The sequence below is a fragment of the Bos indicus x Bos taurus genome, chromosome 24, assembly GCF_003369695.1.
Source record: "Bos indicus x Bos taurus breed Angus x Brahman F1 hybrid chromosome 24, Bos_hybrid_MaternalHap_v2.0, whole genome shotgun sequence".
Classification (NCBI taxonomy): domain Eukaryota; kingdom Metazoa; phylum Chordata; class Mammalia; order Artiodactyla; family Bovidae; genus Bos; species Bos indicus x Bos taurus.
In genome coordinates, this window is record NC_040099.1 from 41075687 (window position 1) to 41096868 (window position 21182).

The window sequence follows — 21182 nt, forward strand, 5'->3', positions numbered from 1 at the left end:
TGGAACCCAAAAGAGATGTAAAGTAGTGAATCTTCAGGCAAAGGACTGGTGGTTGTCAGCTTGTCTGTGGAGGAAGCGTGGAGGGCGTGGAGGGCCTTGGTCCCAGCCTAGAGGGGCTTTAATAGTGAGAACTACTGAGACAAAAGCCCTGACATGTGCAAAGGAGCCTGTGTCACGGAGGGGCGGGGCAAGCGTGGTGCCGGCTGGGGGTCTAGTACTAGGAAGATGAGGATGTCACAAGGTGGGGAGTAGCCCAAAGCTACTTTGAAGTTGCCCACAGCTGCTTGGGGTGGGTGGGGAAGGGGAAGGGGGTGCAGCCCTGACAGTGGGGGACCCTCGACTCTCACGTGAAGAGGAGCCCTTCTGAGGTCTAGTTTTCATCTGCACTCGGGGTCCCCATGCTTTGTGAGGTGACTAAGAGGACAGTGAGACCTGGTCTGTCCCGCCCAGGTCCTTACCAGCAATCTCGTCTCTGTGGCCCGTGCAGAGGGCTGCACATCCCCAGGACTTTGTCTTAAATCAGCATGCTTCTTCCTGCTAATGGAGCGACTCCAACAGTCCCCGTGTCACTTCTGAGGGACAGACTACTGTCGCGATCCAGGTTAGGTGTAAAAGCAAACAAGGGAAGGAGAGAGAGAGTTGGAGGTGAGTTTAGAAGGATAAGACTCACCGGGAGAGCTGCTGCTGCTACTGCTGTGTCGCTTCAGTCGTGTCCGACTCTGTGCAACCCCACAGATGGCGGCCCACCAGGACCCCCATCCCTGGGATTCTCCAGGCAAGAACATTGGAGTGGGTTGCCATTTCCTTCTCCAGTGCATGAAAGTGAAAAGTGAAAGTGAAGTCGCTCAGTCGTGTCCAACTCTAGCGACCCCATGGACTGCAGCCCACCAGGCTCCTCCGCCCATGGGATTTTCTAGGCAAAAGTACTGGAGTGGGGTGCCATTGCCTTCTCCGTACTGGGAGAGCATCCAGCATCAAAAATCCAGCAGATGAGAGTAAGACAGAAACACACCCACCGAACACATGTAGAAAAGAAAAGGATAAATTATAGGAAAATTAGGCAAAATAAAATTAGAGTCAAGGGATCTGCCAGGAGCCTGAAAGGAGTAGGCATCCCTGACAGAGGGTCTCAGTTAAAAAAGTCAGGCACAAGGCAAGACTAAGAAGTGAGCAACACAAAACCCACAGCCGCACGGAGCCTCCAGCACTCAGCTCAGAGCTCCTTCTTCTCACCCTGATCCTGTATGGCTGGACCTGGGCCCCCCACCCCCTAATGGGCAATGGCAAAGACCCCAGGCTGGAGCAGGGGGCAGGGGTGGCAGGATGCCCAGCACTTCTTCTCAGTTACCTCGGCCCCTCTGCCTCTTGTACCTTGAAACCAGTACAGCACCTGCCCTTGGCAGGATGTATCCACTGGGAGAGCAAGGCTGTTATTTGCAGCAATCAATAATAATTAAAATTAATTTTGAGTCTCCTGTCAGAGGGCAAATGTTACTTAGATCATCGTGATTCCAGTTTGCCTTAAACATGTCATCAATATTTAGCAGAAGGGGAGAACTGGTTAGAGATGAAAGATCGTAGTGACAGACGCCATCTCTGCCGCTGCAGTAACAGCTAATCACTTACAGGTTCCAGCTGCAAGGCTGTGACCCAGATCCATCGTATTCAATATGAAAATGTTAAAATATTTGAAGCTACATGGAGGTGTTTTAAACATAATATTACTTGATAAAAAGGGCATAAATAACGTGGTTTAGGGATTGAGGGACCTGCTTTAAATCTCTAATGACCCCGCCTCTGATGTGCAAAGGCAGTCATACACACACACACACACACACACACAGACATATATACACATAAACACACATATATACACATATATATGGTGTGTCTATGTGTGTGTGTACATGTGTACACACAGATACACAAATAAGACTGACTTATGTACACACAAGTGCATACATACATGGGCTTCCCAGGTGGCTCAGTGGTAAAGAATCCGCCTGCCAATGCAGGAGACGCAGGTTCGATCCCTGGGGTGGGAAGAGCTCCTGAATGAGGAAATGGCAACTCATTCTAGTATTCTTCCTTGGGGAATCTATGGACAGACGAAGCTGGCAAGCTATAGTCCATGGAGCTTCAAAGAGTTGGATGTGACTGAGCACATACACACCCATACATACATATATAAACACACATAAATACATATGTATATACACACACATAAATACATACATACACATTCATAATGTGTATACATATACATGTATATATACTCATGCCATAAGTATATACACACATACATAAATACACGCATGCAGACATACACGCAGGAAAGTACAAGCAGATCATAATTTTTCAGCAGTAAGCAATGGTTTGTTATGACCAAGTCTTAATGTACCTATCTCTTAACCAAAAATATCTTTTTGCCCTATTTCATGTAGTAAACAGGGAAGAACTTAGAGGAATGGCACAGACATTTGATGCAGATCAAGCTTCTCAAAATGGCAGCTTATTACCCTTCTGGATGGGGTAACATTGAGTTGTGGCTATTATATAAACATTAGTTGGAGTTTGATCCTATTCCACTCATCCATGGCTAAATAGGTTTCTTTTTCCAATTGAAAAACAATTCGTACACAGTCAAGAAAATGTGTGCAGTAAAGAGGGGGAAATTGGCCAGCACCTCACCCAGCAAATTCAAATTCTGCTAACATTTTATTTCTCTTTCCTTCAAATCTCTTTTTTCTATGGCTTGACGTTGCTGGCTTTATTTTGAGCAATAAAAACAGATTTTTATTGTTTTCTTTCTGATTCCTAAGACAGTGCAAACTATGTAGACAATTGAAGTGGTGTGTAAAATCATAAATGGAAGAAGAAACATGCCTCCCAATTTTGCCACCCAGCAGATGTCCCATCCCTCTGGTTGCTCACGATGCTCCTACACACACATCCAAGTGCATTCGATTATTTCATAGAAACAGACTCTCAGGAGACATGCTGCTTGCAACTCACTCTCCTTCACTTAATATTATGTCACAGAGATTGTTCCGAGTAAAGAAATTTAGAATAATCTTTTACAGTGATCGTTTCAGATTCCATTGTTTCATAAGATCACTGAGGATCAATTCTTTGCTGATAGTGAATGGTTTAAACTGGGTGGGGCTAGAATAAATTGTGTCTTAGAAAAGGAATTTGGGGCTATCATATGACCCTGCAATCCTACTCCTGGGTATATATCCAGAGAAAAACATGATCTGAAAGAATACATGCACCCCAATGTTCATTGCGGCACTGTTTACAATAGCCAAGACATGGAAGCAACCTGAATGTCCATCTACAGAGGAATGGATAAAGAAGATGTGGTACATGTATACAGTGGAATATTAGCCATAAAAATGAAATAATGCCATTCGCAGCAACATGGATGGACCTAGAGAGTGTCATACTGAGTGAAGTAAATCCAACAGTGAAGAATATCGAATGACATCCTTTATATGTGGAATCTAAAAAGAAGTGATACAAATGAACTTGCAAACAGAAACAGACTCACAGACTTAGAGAGTGAGCTTATGGTTGCCAGGAGGAAGGATGCGGGGGAGGGGGCAGGGAGATAGGGAGTTTGGGATGGACATGTATACACTGCTCTATGCCATGAAATTAAAAGATGCTTACTCCTTGGAAGGAAAGTTATGACCAACCTAGATAGCATATTCAAAAGCAGAGACATTACTTTGCCAACAAAGGTTCATCTAGTCAAGGCTATGGTTTTTCCCGTGGTCGTGTATGGATGTGAGAGTTGGACTGTGAAGAAAGCTGAGCACCAAAGAATTGATGCTTTTGAACTGTGGTGTTGGAGAAGACTCTTGAGAGTCCCTTGGATTGCAAGGAGATCCAACCAGTCCATTCTGAAGGAGATGAGCCCTGGGATTTCTTTGGAAAGAATGATGCTAAAGCTGAAACTCCAGTACTTTGGCCACCTCATGCGAAGAGTTGACTCATTGGAAAAGACTCTGATGCTGGGAGGGATTGGGGGCAAGAGGAGAAGGGGACGGCAGAGGATGAGATGGCTGGATGGCATCACTGACTCGATGGACGTGAGTCTCAGTGAACTCCTGGAGTTGGTGATGGACAGGGAGGCCTGGCGTGCTGCCATTCATGGGGTCGCGAAGAGTCGAACACGACTGAGCGACTGATCTGCTCTGATCTGATCTGATCTAACATGGATAACCAGCAAGGTCCTATATAGCACAGGGAACTCTGCTCAGTGTTATGTGGCAGCCTGGATGGGAGGGGAGTTTGGGGGAGAATGGATATATGTATAGGTATGGCTGAGTCTCTTCCCTGTTCATTTTAAACTATCACAACATTGTTTGTTGATTGACTATACTCCAATACAAAATAAAAAGTATAAAAAGAAAGGAAAAGGAGCTCTTGGCATGGATTCACTGGAGAGGGAGGAATCTGAAGGCAATTATGAAATGGTTCAGGTGAAAATATCAGGTCTTGAAGTCACAGCAGTAACGATGCGAGTGACAGAGCTGTGTACCCATGCATGACTTACACTAACTCAGTCTGAACAAAAGCACTACAAGGTAGGCACTATGTTATTTCCATTTTACAATGAAAGAAACTGAGGCACAGAGGGTAAATACTCTGTCCAAGGGCATAAACTAGAAAGTGACAGAATTAGGAGCAAACGCAGAGATTTGTACTCCAGAGTCTGTGATCTTAACCTCTGTGCAACACTGCACACAAACAGGGGTGGGAAAGGAAAGCTGTGGAGCAGATGCCAGGGGAGTCAGACGAAGGGGCTGTTGGGAAGGATTCAGCCTGTTTCCAAACCTTTACCTGCTTATGCTTTAACACTCGCTAAATCCATCTTCCCCAGAAAGTGGCTATGTGGAGTTTTCAGTTCTACCCTGCTCTGCTGGTCCCCAAACAGGCCTACAGGGCTGGTTGTGCTGTGAATTGCCAGACTCCTGCAAGGCTATTGCCTTTATTCGTAGAAGAGAGTAATTTCCTTTTTTTTACTGAAAAATGGTTGATTTTCAGTGTTTCAAGTGCACAGCAAACTGGTTCAGTTATACATACATATATACTATTTTTCAGATGCTCTCCATTATAGGTCAGTACAAGCTACTGAATGTAGTTCCCTGTGGTATACAGCAGGTCCTTGTTTAATTTTTATATCCTATTGTGTATCTGTTAACCCCAAATCCCTAATTTGTACCTCCCCGCTGTCCCTGGGCTTCGCGGGTGACACTAGTAGTAAAGAACTCAGCTGCCTGTGCAGGGGGTATAAGAGGTGAGAGCTCGATCCCTGGGTCAAGAAGATCCCCTGGAGGAGGGCACGGCAGCCCACTCCAGTATTCTTGCCTGGAGAGTCCCATGGACAGAGCAGCCTGCTGGGCTACAGTCCACGCGGTCGCAAAGAGTCAGACACCACCGAAGCAACGTGGCACAGCACTTCTACTTACCTATCTGTAGCTCTACACCTGTATAGATCAGTCTCTATGTATCTGTCTAGATGACTAGATCAGATAGTCTTTACATCTGCTTTGTAAATTCTCCCTGAATCAGTTATAACATCTCCCTGATTCTGTCATTAAGTAAATAAAAATCTTTGACATGTGTTCATCTTTAAAAAAAAAACAAACTGGAGAATAGCAGTGAAGTTTAAAAAACACAAAACTTTGTGTGACTAGTAGGAGATGGTAAGAAAATTATTTCAAAGGCTCTGTTTATGGGAAATGAGAGTGCAGTCTTTGCAGAGATCGAATTCCCTAATGAGAACGTTCCAGAACTACTTGAGATGCCCAGTGGCAGTAAATTGTGGGGAATGGGCAGTACTCCCCCTGAGGCTCCCAGGGAAATAAAGCCTGGAAAAGGAGGGATTCTGATAGGGAGCACAGCAGATTCTGAGACAGCCCCAGGTCAGAGGCTTGAAAGGCTTGGATGCGGTGCCTGCCTTTTAAAGCACGGCCCGGGGAAAGTCAGGGAGTAAAGCTGAGCATCAGAGGAGCTGACTGAAGGCCAGGGGCTGCAGCAGAGCGGGGTTTGGTCCTATTGTAGCATCTTTCTTTTCGGAAGCTCAAATGGCTTTACCCGGAAAACTGCTCGGCACTCCCCTCTGACATCGTGTGTGGGTGCTGGCTCTTCCGACACAGACGAGAGCCGTGACCATCCACATGTACCCCGTTCCCCAGGAACTCCCCTCCCCATGACCCAGGCCAATTCTGGACCACAGCCTCTGGTTTTAAGCAAAACGGATTCCAGGATACTAGTCCTCAGAGCATGTCTGCCGCGGGAGAATTTCTGCTCGCCCGGGGTCCATTCCTGGGTCACTCTTGTCAGTCTGGGCAGCAACTGTAAAGGTGGTGAGAAGAGATGCCCGCGCATCTGACCCCAGCACGTGGTGACAGCGACAGCGGGCATTCTCCATCACTCGCTTGACACCAGGCTCTCCGATCCTCTCTTCCTGTGGTTTAGCTTCATGCTCACAGTAACCCCATGGGGAGGCACTGTGACACCCCATTTGCAGGTCAGGGAAGAAAAGCCCAGAGAGATGAAGCAACTTGCCTGGAACCACAAGGAAGGGTTCCCCTGGCACTCCGGCCCCAGAGACCACACACACGCCCACTGCCCAAGTTCTCGAAGCAGAGCAGGGGGACGTTGTCCCTCCAAGCTTCGCCCATGTCTGACACATCTTTTCCCCACTCTCCAGATAAAGGCGTAGTTACTGTTTTTGTTGTTTAGTCACTAAGTCATGTCTGACTCTTTGTGACCCCATGGACTGTAGCCCACCAGGCTCCTCTGTCCATGGAATTCTCCAGGCAAGAATACTGGAGTGGGTTGCCATTTCCTCCTCCAGGGGATCTTCCCGACCCAGGGATAGAACTAGCATCTCTGCGTTGGCAGGTGGGTTCTTTACCACTGAGCCACCAGGAAAGCCCAAAGGTATTGAGCCCAGGCTGATTACAAGGCTCGGACAGAAAATGGTGTGACCATCTTTCAGGAACTGGAGTGAGAAGTCCCACCCATGAAGGAAAGCTAGAAACTTGACACAGAGCTCCTCCTGTGGAATCAAGTACAGCGGTCCTCCACAGGGGGTTGAACTTGAGGGACCAGCTGAAATGTTGGCTTTCACCCATTAACAGGTCACGACAATAAATAGGTTCCCGTCAGCCGTTCATCCGGTGATCTCGGGTCAAATGCCTGTCACCTGCAGGCACCCTGACTCTCGCCTCAATCTGGGGGTGTCATTTCTCACCCACTAACCCAGAAGAAATGTCAACAGTGTAGAGGCAGGACCTCCCCTGCCCAGGGTCATGGCAAGTGGGGTCTCAAAGCACTTCCCCCAACCCACCTCTCGGACCCTGCAGTCCTTCCTTCTCAGAGAGGCTGGCCTTATCTTCCAAATACAGGGTGGTAAGAGCTTTCACTGGAAGGAAGATTCCTCTACCCCAAAGAACATTAATTTAGAAAAGCAATTTTTAAAGGACATTAAAAAAAAAAAAAAAGTTCACTTTTGACTCATTTAAAAGACATCTGGGGAACTTCCCTGGTGGTCCAGTGGCTAAGACTCCACAGTCCCAAGGCAGGGGCCCTGGGTTCAATCCCTGATTAGGGAACTAGATCCCACATGCCACAATTAAGACCCAGTGCAGCCAAATAAATAAATAAATATTTTAAAAATGAAAGATATTTGGGAGTAGGAGAAATTCAATGTTCCAGACACAAACATAGGGATTGGGGGTGGGGCAGTGAGCAAAACACGAAAATCCATCCCCTTTTAGGGCTTCTAGCACTTTCCTTTTTAAAAGATAGATTTTCAAGGAAATAACTGAGGTGTCTGAGTAGCATTTATAGAGAACATTTTCCATGCAGAAAAAATGTTTAATGTGGCTAATTGATACCACCAGCACGACCCCTAGATGGGACTTGCTATGCTTGAGAATTTATGTTTTTGTTTAATCATTAAAACAGCCCAGTTGGAGGCAGGCGCTGTCGTCCCTCGTCCAGATGAGTGGCCGAGACTTGGCGGCATGGCTGATGGGGGCCAGCCTGGCTCCACCAGCCATGCCCTTGATGCAGGAGGAGAGAACCCTGGTCCAATGATTGAGTTTAGAACCGTGTCCACAACTCCCAGAAAGCTGGGTGGTGGTTTATAATTGTTGTTCATCAAGGTGGATGTCAGAGACAGCCTTCAGAATCTCAGGGCTCACGTGTGATTTAATGGAGTTGCTAAACTTCCAGTCCAAGAACTCGTCCTGCCGTGATCCACAGGACTGAGTAAAAGTTTCAGACCTCTGCCGGCGTTTCACATCTGTAAACGATCAAAGAATGTGTTAATGAGATTTGCTGTGAAATGCAGAGGAATATAAACCCTTCCCCGTATTAACAGAAGTGTAAGGGTGTAACGTTTAATTCTTTGTTTATCTCTAAAGCGGCAGAATGTGGATGCCCTCTCTATAACATGCTCACGTTCTGCAGCTCTGCACAGCCCCACAGACAGCGTGTGTTAATTGCTATTTTCTTGTCCTTTTCCTTCTGCAGATGATCATTCCCGGGTGAGGCTGCAGACCGTAGAAGGAGACAACTCAGACTACATCAATGGAAATTATATTGATGTACGTATTCTGGGGCTCAGATGGTAAAGGGTCCGCCTGCAATGCAGGAGACCCAGGTTTGATCCCGGGTTGGGAAGATCCCCAGGAGATGGGAATGGCAACCCACTCCAGTATTCTTGCCTGGAGAATCCCATGGACAGAGGGGCCCGGTGGGCCACAGTCAAAAAGAGTCGGACACAACTGAGTGACTAACACGTATTCTGACCTGTCAGTAAACCCAACAGTTCTGGCACGTAGCATCCTGTGTATCTGCTCCAAGACAGGTAGACACAGGTTCGACCAAACATAGCAGCCCTGTCCCATACGTGCAGAGCTTGACCGTGAAGACAGGTCAGCCTCGGGCTGATGAGCCTCCCCCACCAACCCCCATGACAGTCTCTGCCCTCTTGGCCACTCCATGCTTACGCAGACTAAGAAAATTGCATTTCCATTTTTGTCAATAACTTGGATTATTTGACATTTAAAGAAATCTGTTTGCATATTAATAGGACAAAACTCTCTAATTCCTCATTCGATGATTTGCCATCTCCTGTCATCACGGCACTTTTAAGTTGCCTTCAAAGTCGTCTGCAGCTGTTAACCAGGACTTCTGACACACGCAAGACGTGTCATTAAATATGTAGGCTGCTTAATTATTGAAGCCTGCTTCTTTGTTCATTCTGCATCATGTTAACTGAATGTCTTACATTAGAATAAATTCTTTGGGAGACAGCATGTTTTCACTTGAAAGAATGAATGAAATCAAAAGTAGACTGAAAATCAAGGGAAGACTGCCGTTACCTCCAAGGCCCAGTTTAGACTGAAGAGATCTCAGCTCCTGAGGCATCGTCCTCTGCGCTTGGACTTCATGCTGGTTCTTAATCCACAAGCATCTCTTTGCACAGGTTTTATTCAGATGTGTGGGTTCCTTTCTTGTCTTTGTGGAGTATTACTAAGAATATTAGCATCACAATCACTAAGAGTTATCTAAAAATAACTCTTTGGAAAAGACCCTGATGCTGGGAACAATTGAAGACAGGAGGAGAGGGGAATTACAGAGGATGAGATGGTTGGATGGCATCGCTGACTCATGGACATGAGCTAGTGGGAAATAGTGGATAACAGGGGAGACTGGTGTGCTGCAGTCAGTCCATGGGGTTGCAAAGAGTCCGACATGACTTAGCAGCTGAACAACAACAATATTCTACAGGATATTTGGGTAGTGCTCATTGGGAAGGTTTGGCACTGGGGGTTATAGAGTTGAGGGTGGGGCTGACGGAGGATTATCTGAAGAATAATTCATATCTCAGTCTTCACACACCCCTAGACTCTCCTTTTGCTAATGACCAGAAACATAGCTAACCCAAGGCAGAACTTCTTATTAACTCACAGTTTCCTCCTAGGGCACACTGACTTATTCCTTTGTTCAGGAAATGTTTAGGGAGAACTTGACAGGAATGCCCAGAGGTGCCCGAGACCTGTTACCTTCTCCCCGAGGCCTCACAACTTAGAATCTGAAGTAAGAACAATCTTTGCTGTGATGCTCCTTCCCTGGGGAAGAGTCCAGGGGAGCCCTGTTCATACTGCAGTGCAGCCCTCCAGCCCTTGGGGTCCTTGAGCAGAGGGACAGTGTCTGGTCGGGCTGTATTCTGCCCCATCACAGGCTAGGATGCCGTAAGCCCTCAGCGTCTTCTAAGTCACCATCTGAGCAGTAGCTGTGATCAGATTAGGCTTGTCCTGGGGGCCTTTTGTGGAGAAGGCAATGGCACCCCACTCCAGTACTCTTGCCTGGAAAATCCCATGGACAGAGGAGCCTGGTAGGCTGCAGTCCATGCTAAGGGTCGGACACGACTGATCGCCTTCACTTTCACTTTTCACTTTCATGCATTGGAGAAGGAAATGGCAACCCACTCCAGTGTTCTTGCCTGGAGAATCAATCCCAGGGACAGAGGAGCCTGGTAGGAGGCGGTCTATGAGGTCACACAGAGTCGGACACAACTGAAGCGACTTAGCAGCAGCAGCAGGGGGTCTTTTGAACTAAGCTTTAAAGAACAGCTGTGTAAGGCTTCAGGTGGTCCAGTAGTGAGCCGCAGCTACTGAAGCCTGCAAGCCCTAGAACATGTGCTCCGCAACAAGAGAAGCCACCACAATGAGAAGCCCACGCACCACAACTAGAGAAAGCCGTGTGTAGCAACAAAGACCCAGAGCAGCCAAAAATAAAGAGAAAGAGAAAAAAAAAAAGAACGGCTGAGTAGGGACACAGAGAGGAGAGGACATAAAAGTCATGAACATACTAGAGTCATTAGTTTTTGTTTTTAATAGAGAAAGAGTCAGTATTCAGGGCCACTTTTCACTTAATCGGTGAGATTTTATTGAGCATCTATTACATGTCAGTAACTGTTTGAGTTGCTGGTGTTCTAATTGTGAATAATTCAGGCCAAGACAGAATACTAAGCACTGACATAAGAGACCTAATGATCTAATGGGGAGAAAGAGACCATAAATGAAACAATCACTGAAGTCTGGTATTTTGGACATCAGGTGGAATAGAGTGGGTATCTCCACGGAGAAGGTGGGGGTCCGGGCCAGCTGGGTATCTCAGGGGGTGAGCCTCCAGGCTTGGAAGCAGCCCTAGGAAAGGCCTGGCTGAGGAGCACGCCTGGCAGATGTGGAGTGATCTGGAGGGGGTGGCGTCCAGGTGGTGGGGTGAGGAAGGTAATGGGCAGGTGAGTGCGTGGCGGTGAGGAGTCGGGCTCTTCCTGTGAACCAGGAGGTCAGAGGGTCAGCACAGAGGAGTGACTGGATCTGGAAGTGAGAGGAGAGTGAACTGTGGGTTGGCGGGAGTCAAAGTAAGGCTGGCTGATGGTGACCTGGCCCATCAAATGACCCTCCCCTCTCCCAGCACCTTGCAGCCCCACACAGACAGTGGTGAGTCCCACCAGGTCCTGTCTCGTGGAGCTTATCAGCTGACAGGAAATGCGTGCCCATCAAAATAACCCTGCTTAGTATCTGTTGTGACTCTGTGTCAGAGACCTACTCCCAGTCGGGGTAGAGAAGAATGTGTCTGCTTTTGTTGTTCACTCTTCTAGACTTGCTTTCAAGAGCAAAAAGACCTAAGTGGTCTGAGAAGTTGGCATTTCCTCTCCAGTCTCTTTGCTCTCTTTTCCGTCTGGCTTTGGGCAGTGTTTTGTGCCTTCTCAGGGGAGAGAAAGAGAAAGTGTTAAGATCTGTGGCAACATTATACGTTCGTGCACCCGCTCAGTCGCTCAGTCATGTCCGACTCTTTGTGACCCCATGGACTGTAGCCCACCGGGCTCCTCTGTCCATGGGATTTCCCAGGCAAGAGTACGGGAGTGAGGAGCCATTTCCTATTCCAGGATGTTGTGTGTTACCTGTGTGTCATTTTCTCTAAGCTGACTTAACTTGTTGACTAACCTGCAATGTCCCTGTTCCCTTCTTGCTTTGGTCCCAATTTTCATCTTTCCCCCTTCTTGTAGGGTCATGATAAAAGGAAGGGGTCTTGCAGAATTTCTGCTTCTTTAAATTCCTGGTCCTGGTACAGCATCATGTCTTGGTATCTGTAATGTTTAAAAATGATGTTTGGTATACCCACTCCAGTATTCTTTCCTAGAGAATCCCTTGAACAGAGAGGCCTGGCCAGCTGTAGTCCATGGGGTTGCAAAGAGTCGGACACGACTGAACGACTGAGCACAGCACACAGCACATTACTATTGATGTGACTGTCTATACCAATATAACAGAATATGAGTTAAGGCTTTGTCACATTGCCAATAGCATCCGAAACACAAATGAAATTCTATTGCATATTCCTAGCCGGTTTGCACTCTAATCAGAGTCGTGGTCATGTTATTTCAGAAAATCCATACGTTGTTAGTGTTTATTGCTCATCCGTCATCTCTTAGCTTGTGTGTGATTAAGTTACTCACCCACTCCTCACTGTGCAGGCATCAGAACTGTTACACACTGATGCGCCTCAGCTTATTAAGAGATGCTCAGTGGTCCCGAGTCTGGTGATATAACTTCCTGGTAATGCAGCTGTTGATATTTGAAAGTGCATTCATTTTGGCAGACTTAGTATGTACTTCTGTGCTGCTTATTGATTTTCAAGTTTGTCTAATATTCTTTCTCATTTATTTTTTAGGGTTATCATCGACCCAATCATTATATTGCTACACAAGGTAAGTTGATTCCAGCTTTGATGTCTTTTTTGGTTGTTTGCCCATTCTCTGTCATTTCATACCCAGCTCACCCTCCCCAGGAACTCTGTCACATGCTGCTGTAGCCCCGGGGGCTGATCGCATTTCCAGCCATCAGCACGTGCACTCCTGGTTTCCTATCAGAGGTCCTGGCGATGTAATCATTCAGTTAGAACTTCATACTGAGATCAGTAGAGGAAATGTGTCCATCAATTAATTATTGAATTAACTCTGCCTGCCTTAGCAATTAATCTGACATTTGCTAGAATAGATGTATAGATACTCGTTGAAGAAATAGATACTGGATATTCTGTGTATAAAGACCTGAGCTGATTGCTGCTGGGGATGTGAGCCGAATCCAGCAGGCACCCTTATTACATCGGTGTGAGTTAGTAGGGAAGACGTGTGCACAGGCTGTATACTTAAAACCTTGTGTGAAACCAACATGCCGTTGTAAAGCAGTTATCCTCTAATTAAAAAGTTTTTAAAAGCCTAAAAGAAAACAAATGCCAGCGTCATGGGTCCTTTGTGAAAATTAAATAAGATAAATGACACCTATTCAATACTGTTATTATTACTATAATACTTATATGATTAATATAAAATATATGATTGGTATATGATTATAAATATGACTAATATAATAGATATTACATAAATACATATTTATATTAATATAGCAATATAAAATCAATATATTAAATCTATAAAGTTAATATCTACTAAATTTATCTTGATATATAAATATAATAAACATTGATGTAAATATTATAAAAAACATTAATATTATTATTTTAAAAACACCTTTTGTGAGAGGTACAGATAAGGTGTTAAGGAAAATATATAATAAACATTAATGTAAATATTATAATAAACATTAATATTATTATTTTAAAAACACCTTTTGTGAGAGGTACAGATAAGGTGTTAAGGAAATTCAGAAACTCAGACAAGAAAGAGGTCGCTTTCAGGTGGGATGGTTCAGAAGCAGCCTTGTGGCAGAGGTAAGCCTGGGCAGGGAAGGTGTGACTGGCAGAGACATCACGAGCAACAATCTGAAAGCAGCAAGTCCATGCTCCTGGGTAGAAGACAGTTGGTGTCTCACCGTGGCTAAAGGAAATGGAAGGCCAGAGGAATGTGTCGGGGAAGTCCATGGCGTGATTTTTTTAACTTATTTAATTCAAGAACAGTTGACGTCCAGTGCTGTGGTAATTTCTGCTGTACAGCAAAGCGGTTCAGTTGCACACATTTACATGGCGTGGTTTCGGTACCGTCTTCCCCACCAGTGATGGGGCGGGTCATCTGTGGAGAGTGAGGATCATGAGAGACTGAGGCTTTCAAGAAGAGGTTGCTGAGCCAGTACAGGTGAACAGAGGAAGTGCTGGGAAACAGAGACACCCACTCGGGTTGAAGCGATAGGGACGAGTGAAATGTGAGTTCTCTGTGTTGTATCACTTAATCATTGTTTCGGTAACACATCATATCCCAGAAACAGGCATGGGGAAACCAAACGGATACAACCTGCCACCAGTTAGGAGTTGGCAGGGGGGTGCGTGAGAAAAAGTCAAGGATACCAAGAAATCATGTGTGTAAAGTCTCAAATTGGAGACAGGGAGGCTTGAGTGTCCACTGGGCCCTGAGGAATGGGGAGGCGCTGAAGGATTGAGGCCAAGGTCAGTGGCGAGTCAGGAGGGAGAAGAGGTGGTCGTAGCCAGACACCAGAGTCCCGGCGCCTAGAGCAGCAGTGTCTGGCAGAGCTCTTTGCTCTGGTGGAAATCTTCTCTGTGTCGTCCGGTGTGGTGACCTCTAGTTATCCATGGCCACTGATACTCAGAGTGTATCTACTGAAAAGAGGAACTGGATTTCAAGTTTAAACAGCTGCAATTGGCTCTTCCCCATTGGAGGTGTCAGGCAGCAGAGCTCTGGGGCAGACAGTCTCTGGGTGTGGCCGGAATTATCCTCCTGATCCCCACGGCCACAGCAAAATCCTGGGGGGCACCACTCTCAGAGTCCAGTGCTGTGTCATCACGTCCAGATGCTGCACTTGGTCCAGTGTGCGTCCTTCCGGAATGAAAGCAGCAGTGCCTCACTCCATGGTCGGAAGGAGAACCGCACAGACAGTGCCCACTGTGAGCCTGGCAGAAGCCCGGCCCTTGGTAGGAAATGCTAAGGGCTCCAGAAAGCACGCACTTGGTTTGTCTCACATCTGGGACAGAGTGAGGATGTCTGGACCCGACAGCCCTGGGAGCTTCCACACAGAGTGGACCGATACTGGGGCTTCATACCTGTCCTCCAGGCTGCCAGAATGTTCCCAAGTCAGGTCATAACAGCTCTGATTTATACATGGGATGATTATCGGACATTTGCAGTTTTTACAAATTTACATGAACATTTTGTTGCAAAATATACAAAACACTTCTGAGTTCTTGTCGAGCAGCCCACGTTCTCATAGAAAGTATAACCAGAAAATTAAATCTGACTTAAATGTCCACAGTTGAGGGCTGTAGATTCATGTGAACAAATAGCCAATGGAAGTACAGATTGAAGACCCCAAAGTCCTATGTGGGGCCCCTCCCTCGTTCATCCTCTCTGCCCCTCTGTCCCCAAGGGGAGGTCACCTCTGGAAGAAAAAAATGCCATAACAGAAGTCACTTTCTGGCCCCATTAGAAGTAGTTTGAATGATACTTATTTGCTCTGCAGCCATCGTTGGCAGCCTTCACCCTATCAAGTATTAATGAACAGATATATTTGCAGACAGATGAGAAATGGCAGATGTCCTCAGTTTGAAGGAGACCCCCACGGTGCCCTTTAGCGGAAAAGGGCCCCCCCACACCCTACAGAGCATGGCCCTTTCCTCGGTGACTGGTGGGCCACAGGCTGGACTTTAAAACCTGGCAGTTCTTGCATCACTGTTGCTGGTGCAGAAGAGGAGGAAATGAGCTGATTTTTAATCTAACGTTCAGTCCAGATAGTACCCGTCCTGTTACGAGTGATACCTTCAGACCATGATGTTCGGATTAAAAAGTCAGAATGTCTTTCCTCCAGTGCACCACAGGCACAGTGTAACTGGTGGCCTCGGGTAGCCGGTGATAAAGATTTCTGCTCATCTGCAGTAATCGACCGGGACAAGATGGAACATGTTCGTGGGTGGCCAACAGAATCACGAACAGCCTGATTCTAAATTCAACAAATGGAGTGATGAAGACTAACAGGCAGATGCCATGTTTAAATCCCTCCTTGCTCTTTTTGCCTCTCTACTTTGCACTGAGACGAGTCTTTAAAAATCTGTTCACAGCAGGAACCCCTGAAACTACACGAATGGTCCATTTTCCTGACAACCAGTTCTATCCCCAAGAGTTGGAAATACATAGATTCCTAGCAGGTCCCCTGAATGCAGAGGGCATGTCATGACCGTATCCCTTCAGCCTCTCCCCCTCCCTCCACTTTATTGATTTTTCTACGAGTAACTGACTCTGACCTTTGGTGATAACGGTAATGTTTCTGCAGATTGAAGGGACCACATTCAAGCCAGAGTGGTGGCTTTTTTGAGTGTGTTCTTCCCGTCTCCCTGCCCTTTAATTGTTCTTCATCTGGCAGCTAATACATTGATGCCCCACTGCATCACATCTGCCTGGCCAGATATTAATACAGTTATAAACTTAGGACTAAGGACCTGCCACACAGGGGTCAAAGGACAGACTCATGTTTGTAGCTGCCTGTCCACACTCACGGAGAAGGCAGTGGCACCCCACTCCAGTACGCTTGCCTGGAAAATCCCACAGACAGAGGAGCCTGGTAGGCTGCAGTCCATGGGGTCACAAAGAGTCAGACACGACTGAGCGACTTCACTTTCACTTTTCACTTTCATGCATTGGAGAAGGAAATGGCAACCCACTCCAGAATTCTTGCCTGGAGAATCTCAGGGACAGGGGAGCCCGGTGGGCTGCCATCTATGGGGTCGCACAGAGTCGGACACGACTGAAGCGACTTAGCAGCAGCAGCAGCAGTCCACACTCAGAGCCAGGGTAGAGCTGGGGGTTCAAAAGCTGGTTCACAAAGAGACGCAGTACTCACTCAGGTGGGTGGAGTCACCCAGAATGGATCATAATCAATCAGAAGATGCCCCATAGAGACCACGGAAGAGACCACCACACAGGCCGTGAGCTGGAGGAAGCTGTGCATATCAGAACTGCTCCTCCACAACCAATCATGAACTCGGGGTGATGGAGAAAGGAAAGGGAAAGGGTTAGTCACTCAGTTGTGTCCACTCTTCGTGACCCCACAGACTGTAGCCCACCAGGCTCCTCTGTCCGTGGGATTCTCCAGGCAAGAATACTGGAGTGGGTTGCCATGCCCTCCTCCAGGGGATCTTCCCAACCCAGTGATCAAATCTGGGCCTCCCACATTACTGGGCCTCCTTATCGTCTAAGCCACCTGGAAAAAGGTTCTCTTTACTATTATTTAGGTTTATTTTTCAAACTGACTCAAGGGTCCTGCTTCAGAGAACTCAGGAAAGGCGGTGCAAGGTACTTACCAAAGAAATGGCTGTAAGTCTGTGGTGGACACGGCTGTCCGCTCCCTCTGACTCACGTCCAGGTTCCTCTGTGGGCTGGAGATGCATGGAAACACGGGGGGATCCAGAGGATCCTCCTGCATCACAAAATCTGGGGTTCACGTTGCAGTTTAGGGGTGGGCACCTGCACTTGGCCAGGGTCTCGGAGGAATGGGGACGGGTGGATAGGGAGACAGGTGTTAGTCCAGAGGTAGGCCGAGTGGGAGGACATCCGAGATCCAAGAGGAGTGGGGGCCCGAAGGAGACGGCTGAGAGGGGCGTGGCACCTGGGGTGGTCTTAGTTGCTGGTTGAAATGGATCACCACTCAGGAAAAGTTCACACAGACACACAGCTTTACATGGAAGTTTAGGCATGCTCTGACTTTCTACAATCCAGCCTGAAAAATTCTATGCCCCCCAGATTAAAACCCTTGAATTGGGGAGTTGGAGGTGCTACGAACAAAGAACCAACAGGTGAAGTGACGACACTGATTAAAAGGCTTTGAACAAGGAGCTTTGTTTAATGAATGGCAGAGACGCAGGGAGGGAAAAGGAAGGGTGTTTCTAAGCTGTGTGGTGGTAAGAACAGTGCTTTAAGAAGATTAGTTAGTGTGGAGTTATCCTGGAAAGAAAAACCTGGAAACAAAGATAGCAGGGAGTAACCATAAGAAAATTTGGGGTAGAGATGAATAGTTCAGACAACAGTAATGACAGTAATATAGCTGTAGTTTTTATTTTATTCAACAATCCAGGTTGCATATGACTAAAATATGTTTTCTAATATTAAATACAATACGTTCTGGTTTCAAAACTGTTCATTTTTAAGCATGATTCCTTCTCATTTAAGAAAATGCAATCAGTATATTTCCTTTATGTTTCAGTAGTTAGGGTTGATACAATACTATTCTTCCTGAAACACAGCTTTTTTCTTTGTCCATTCGCTCAGTCAATATCAAGGGCCATTTATGGACTAGGCTTTGTGCTGTAACTAAGTTAATGTAATTTCCATCCTTCGACCATTTAAGATATTACTTGTCTCATTTCATAAATAAAAGACTTGAGGCCCATGGAGAGAAGCAGGGGTTGAATACAGAGCTAATGCATAGCTGAGTGCCTGTGCCGTGTATGTCTCTCTATGTCTGGATAATGTGTGATCCCCACTGGGCACTGTGTGCTGCCGCTTACGTGGGCCCCATGAAGGTCACCCCTCAAAGTCACATGATGAATCTTTTATGAAATGAATCTAGGATCCAACCCTTTCCTTCTAAGTAACCAGTCATGTCCAACTCTTTGTGACCCCATGGACTATAGCCTGCCAGTCTCCTCTGTCTATGGAGTTCTCCAGGCAAGAATACTGAAGTCGGTTGCCATTCCCTTCTCCAGAGAATCTTCCCAACCCAAGGATCAGACCCAGGGAATGAACCCAGGTCTCCCGCACTGCGGTCAAATTCTTTACCATCTAAGCCACCAGGGAAGCCCTTTCTGTGTAGCAGTTCTCTAAAAGCAAATTTTCTATGATATGTTCATATCTGAAAACACCTTTTAATTAAAATGGTCTTAAATGTCCTGAAATATGACTCTGAGTATTTGAAATTGCCTTGTTCCCAAGTGGGCCTCTGGACACCTGTCTGGAAGACCTGCTGGTCCAGGGCTTAGCTGGTCCAAGGAGCTGATGCTGCTGGTGGCAAAGAGACTCGACATGGCCAGATCAAGGCCAAGTTCAGAATTCCAGTCAGGGGGCCAACCCTGTTGAATTAGCACAATTCAGCAAAGAAGAAATAATGAAGTAGCTGTCGGGAGCCTAACTGTATGGATTTTCACAATCTAGGGTTAGAAAGACATTCATCTTTCCTACTCAGAGACTCTGAACACTCAGAGTTCAGAGTTTCAGGGCACCAAGTCATACTGGCATAGACGCAGGAACTGATAGAGAAAACGCGATACCAGATACTTACTGTCCATCAGACAGAACCGCTTGTCAAGGGCAGTCTGCGTCTCAGGCCAGCCAGAGAGGCAGATGCTTCGGCAGAAGGCCACTTCCTGGCTTGCATCTGAAGAAGAACCACAGAGTTCATCCACTGATCCACAGGCATGTATCTGCCCATGGCCTGGTGGAGGGCGGGAACGAAGCAGATGACCAGTGGGTTGGCAGCAGCCAGGGAGGGAATGAAGGGAAGAACAGATGAGCAAACGGGGGGCTGCCGGCCATGTGCCCAACACCAGTCAGGACTGGAATATTCCACCCAGGCCACAGGACGCCTCCTGTTGGCTGGTGACGTGTCTACTGACACAGGTGGATATTTGTCTTCAGTATATGTGATTCCGCTCTAAGTTAAGGACTGGTCAACTCCTATTCTGGTGGCCACTTTTTCTTTCGACGTGTCAGTAAATTGAGGCACTGTTTTTGGAGACAGTCCATCTTGTCAAAGCCACTGTTTAGCTCCCCTCTGACTCTGTTGGTGCTCACCTCCATCTACACCTTAGATGGTCAGTCTTATTTGTCCATAATTATAATCTGTTACTAACTTGGAGAAACCTGAGACAGATTTTCTCCCAAGACTTTGAGCTAAGGGCAGACTTTCACATGAAAATAATAGGGGCTTCCCTGGAGGTCCAGTGGTTAAGAATCTGCCATGCAATGCAGGGGACTCGGGTTCGATCCCTGATCCAGGGAAATCCCAGCTGTCTTGGAGCGACTAAGCCCGTGTGCCACCGCTCCTGAAGCCCACGTGCCCTAAAGCCTGTGCTCCACAAAAATAGAAGCTACTGACATAAGAAGCCTCCCCACTGCAACGAAGAGCAGCCCCTACTTGCCGCAACCAGGGAAAGCCAATATGCAACAACAAAGACCCAGCACAGCCAAAAAATAAATAAATAAGGCTTTTTAAAAAATAAAGAAAAGGAAAATAACAAAAATGTGGGTCATGAAAGTTTACAGTGAAAATACCTCCAGGTCCTCCACTACTGTAGAACAGTTGAAACTTTGCTGCTGTTGAAACTTTTCATTCTGTTTACTCTTCATCTGTTTTTCTTCTGAATTTCATCCACATACCCTGTGTGGTATGAACATTGTTAATAAGGGTTTTCAGAAAGATGACTATGGGTTATGTTTTCCCAGGCATCTGAAGCAGTAAATACCATTGCTTAGAACAGAACACTGCTTTGCTCAGCAGGTCAAGACTTGTCAGAGGGTCAACACAAGTCCCACACTCTGTAAAGAGCTTTTGTCTCCTGGGTTCTGGCCTCCAGGTGGAGATGAACACTTGAAATTATTTCTCAATAGAACTGAAACATTTTTTTATATCCAAAGCTAAGCCTTCAGTAAACATCTTTTGTTTTTATCCCTCCAAGCACCAGCTCTGCACGCTCCTCAGGCACAGATTTTCCATTAGCTGCTATTGTTCTTCCTGCTGAGCTGTTCCCCCATTGTCAAGGGTTGTAGGTTACATTTGGATTCACTTATCATATCCTACTGAAGATTGGTTTACAAGTATTGGTCAGTAAAGTGGAATATTCTCTGGTCTGCAAACTTCAGGAGGAAGACCGTGAGGAAGTGTGACTTATATGCAGATCTCTGAGGAGGTGTCAGTATCCCTGACACCCAGGGCCATGCCCTCCACGTCGGGCTCACCTGCCTCTTACTCTCCATCTGCAGATCTTCAAGGCAAAATGAATAGGCGCAAGCAACAGCTTATCCACAAACTTCCTCTGAAACAATAATTTTTCTTCACCAGGTTAATTTCAAATACACTGGCCAATATGCTCAAAGGTCTGATCACAGACATTGCTCAGCCCCGTGC

The 21182-nt window shown here is 46.5% G+C and overlaps 1 protein-coding gene across 11 annotated transcripts in view; it reads left to right on the forward strand.

Moving 5' to 3' along the window:
- The window catches only part of PTPRM (protein tyrosine phosphatase, receptor type M), a 666940-nt gene that overhangs the window by 587451 nt on the left and 58307 nt on the right, over positions 1–21182 (forward strand). For all 11 annotated transcript variants that reach the window (XM_027525884.1, XM_027525889.1, XM_027525885.1 and 8 more), the window contains 2 exons: positions 8560–8633; positions 12775–12811. In XM_027525884.1, the coding sequence (XP_027381685.1) occupies positions 8560–8633; positions 12775–12811 (111 nt within the window). The remainder of the gene's footprint in view (positions 1–8559; positions 8634–12774; positions 12812–21182) is intronic.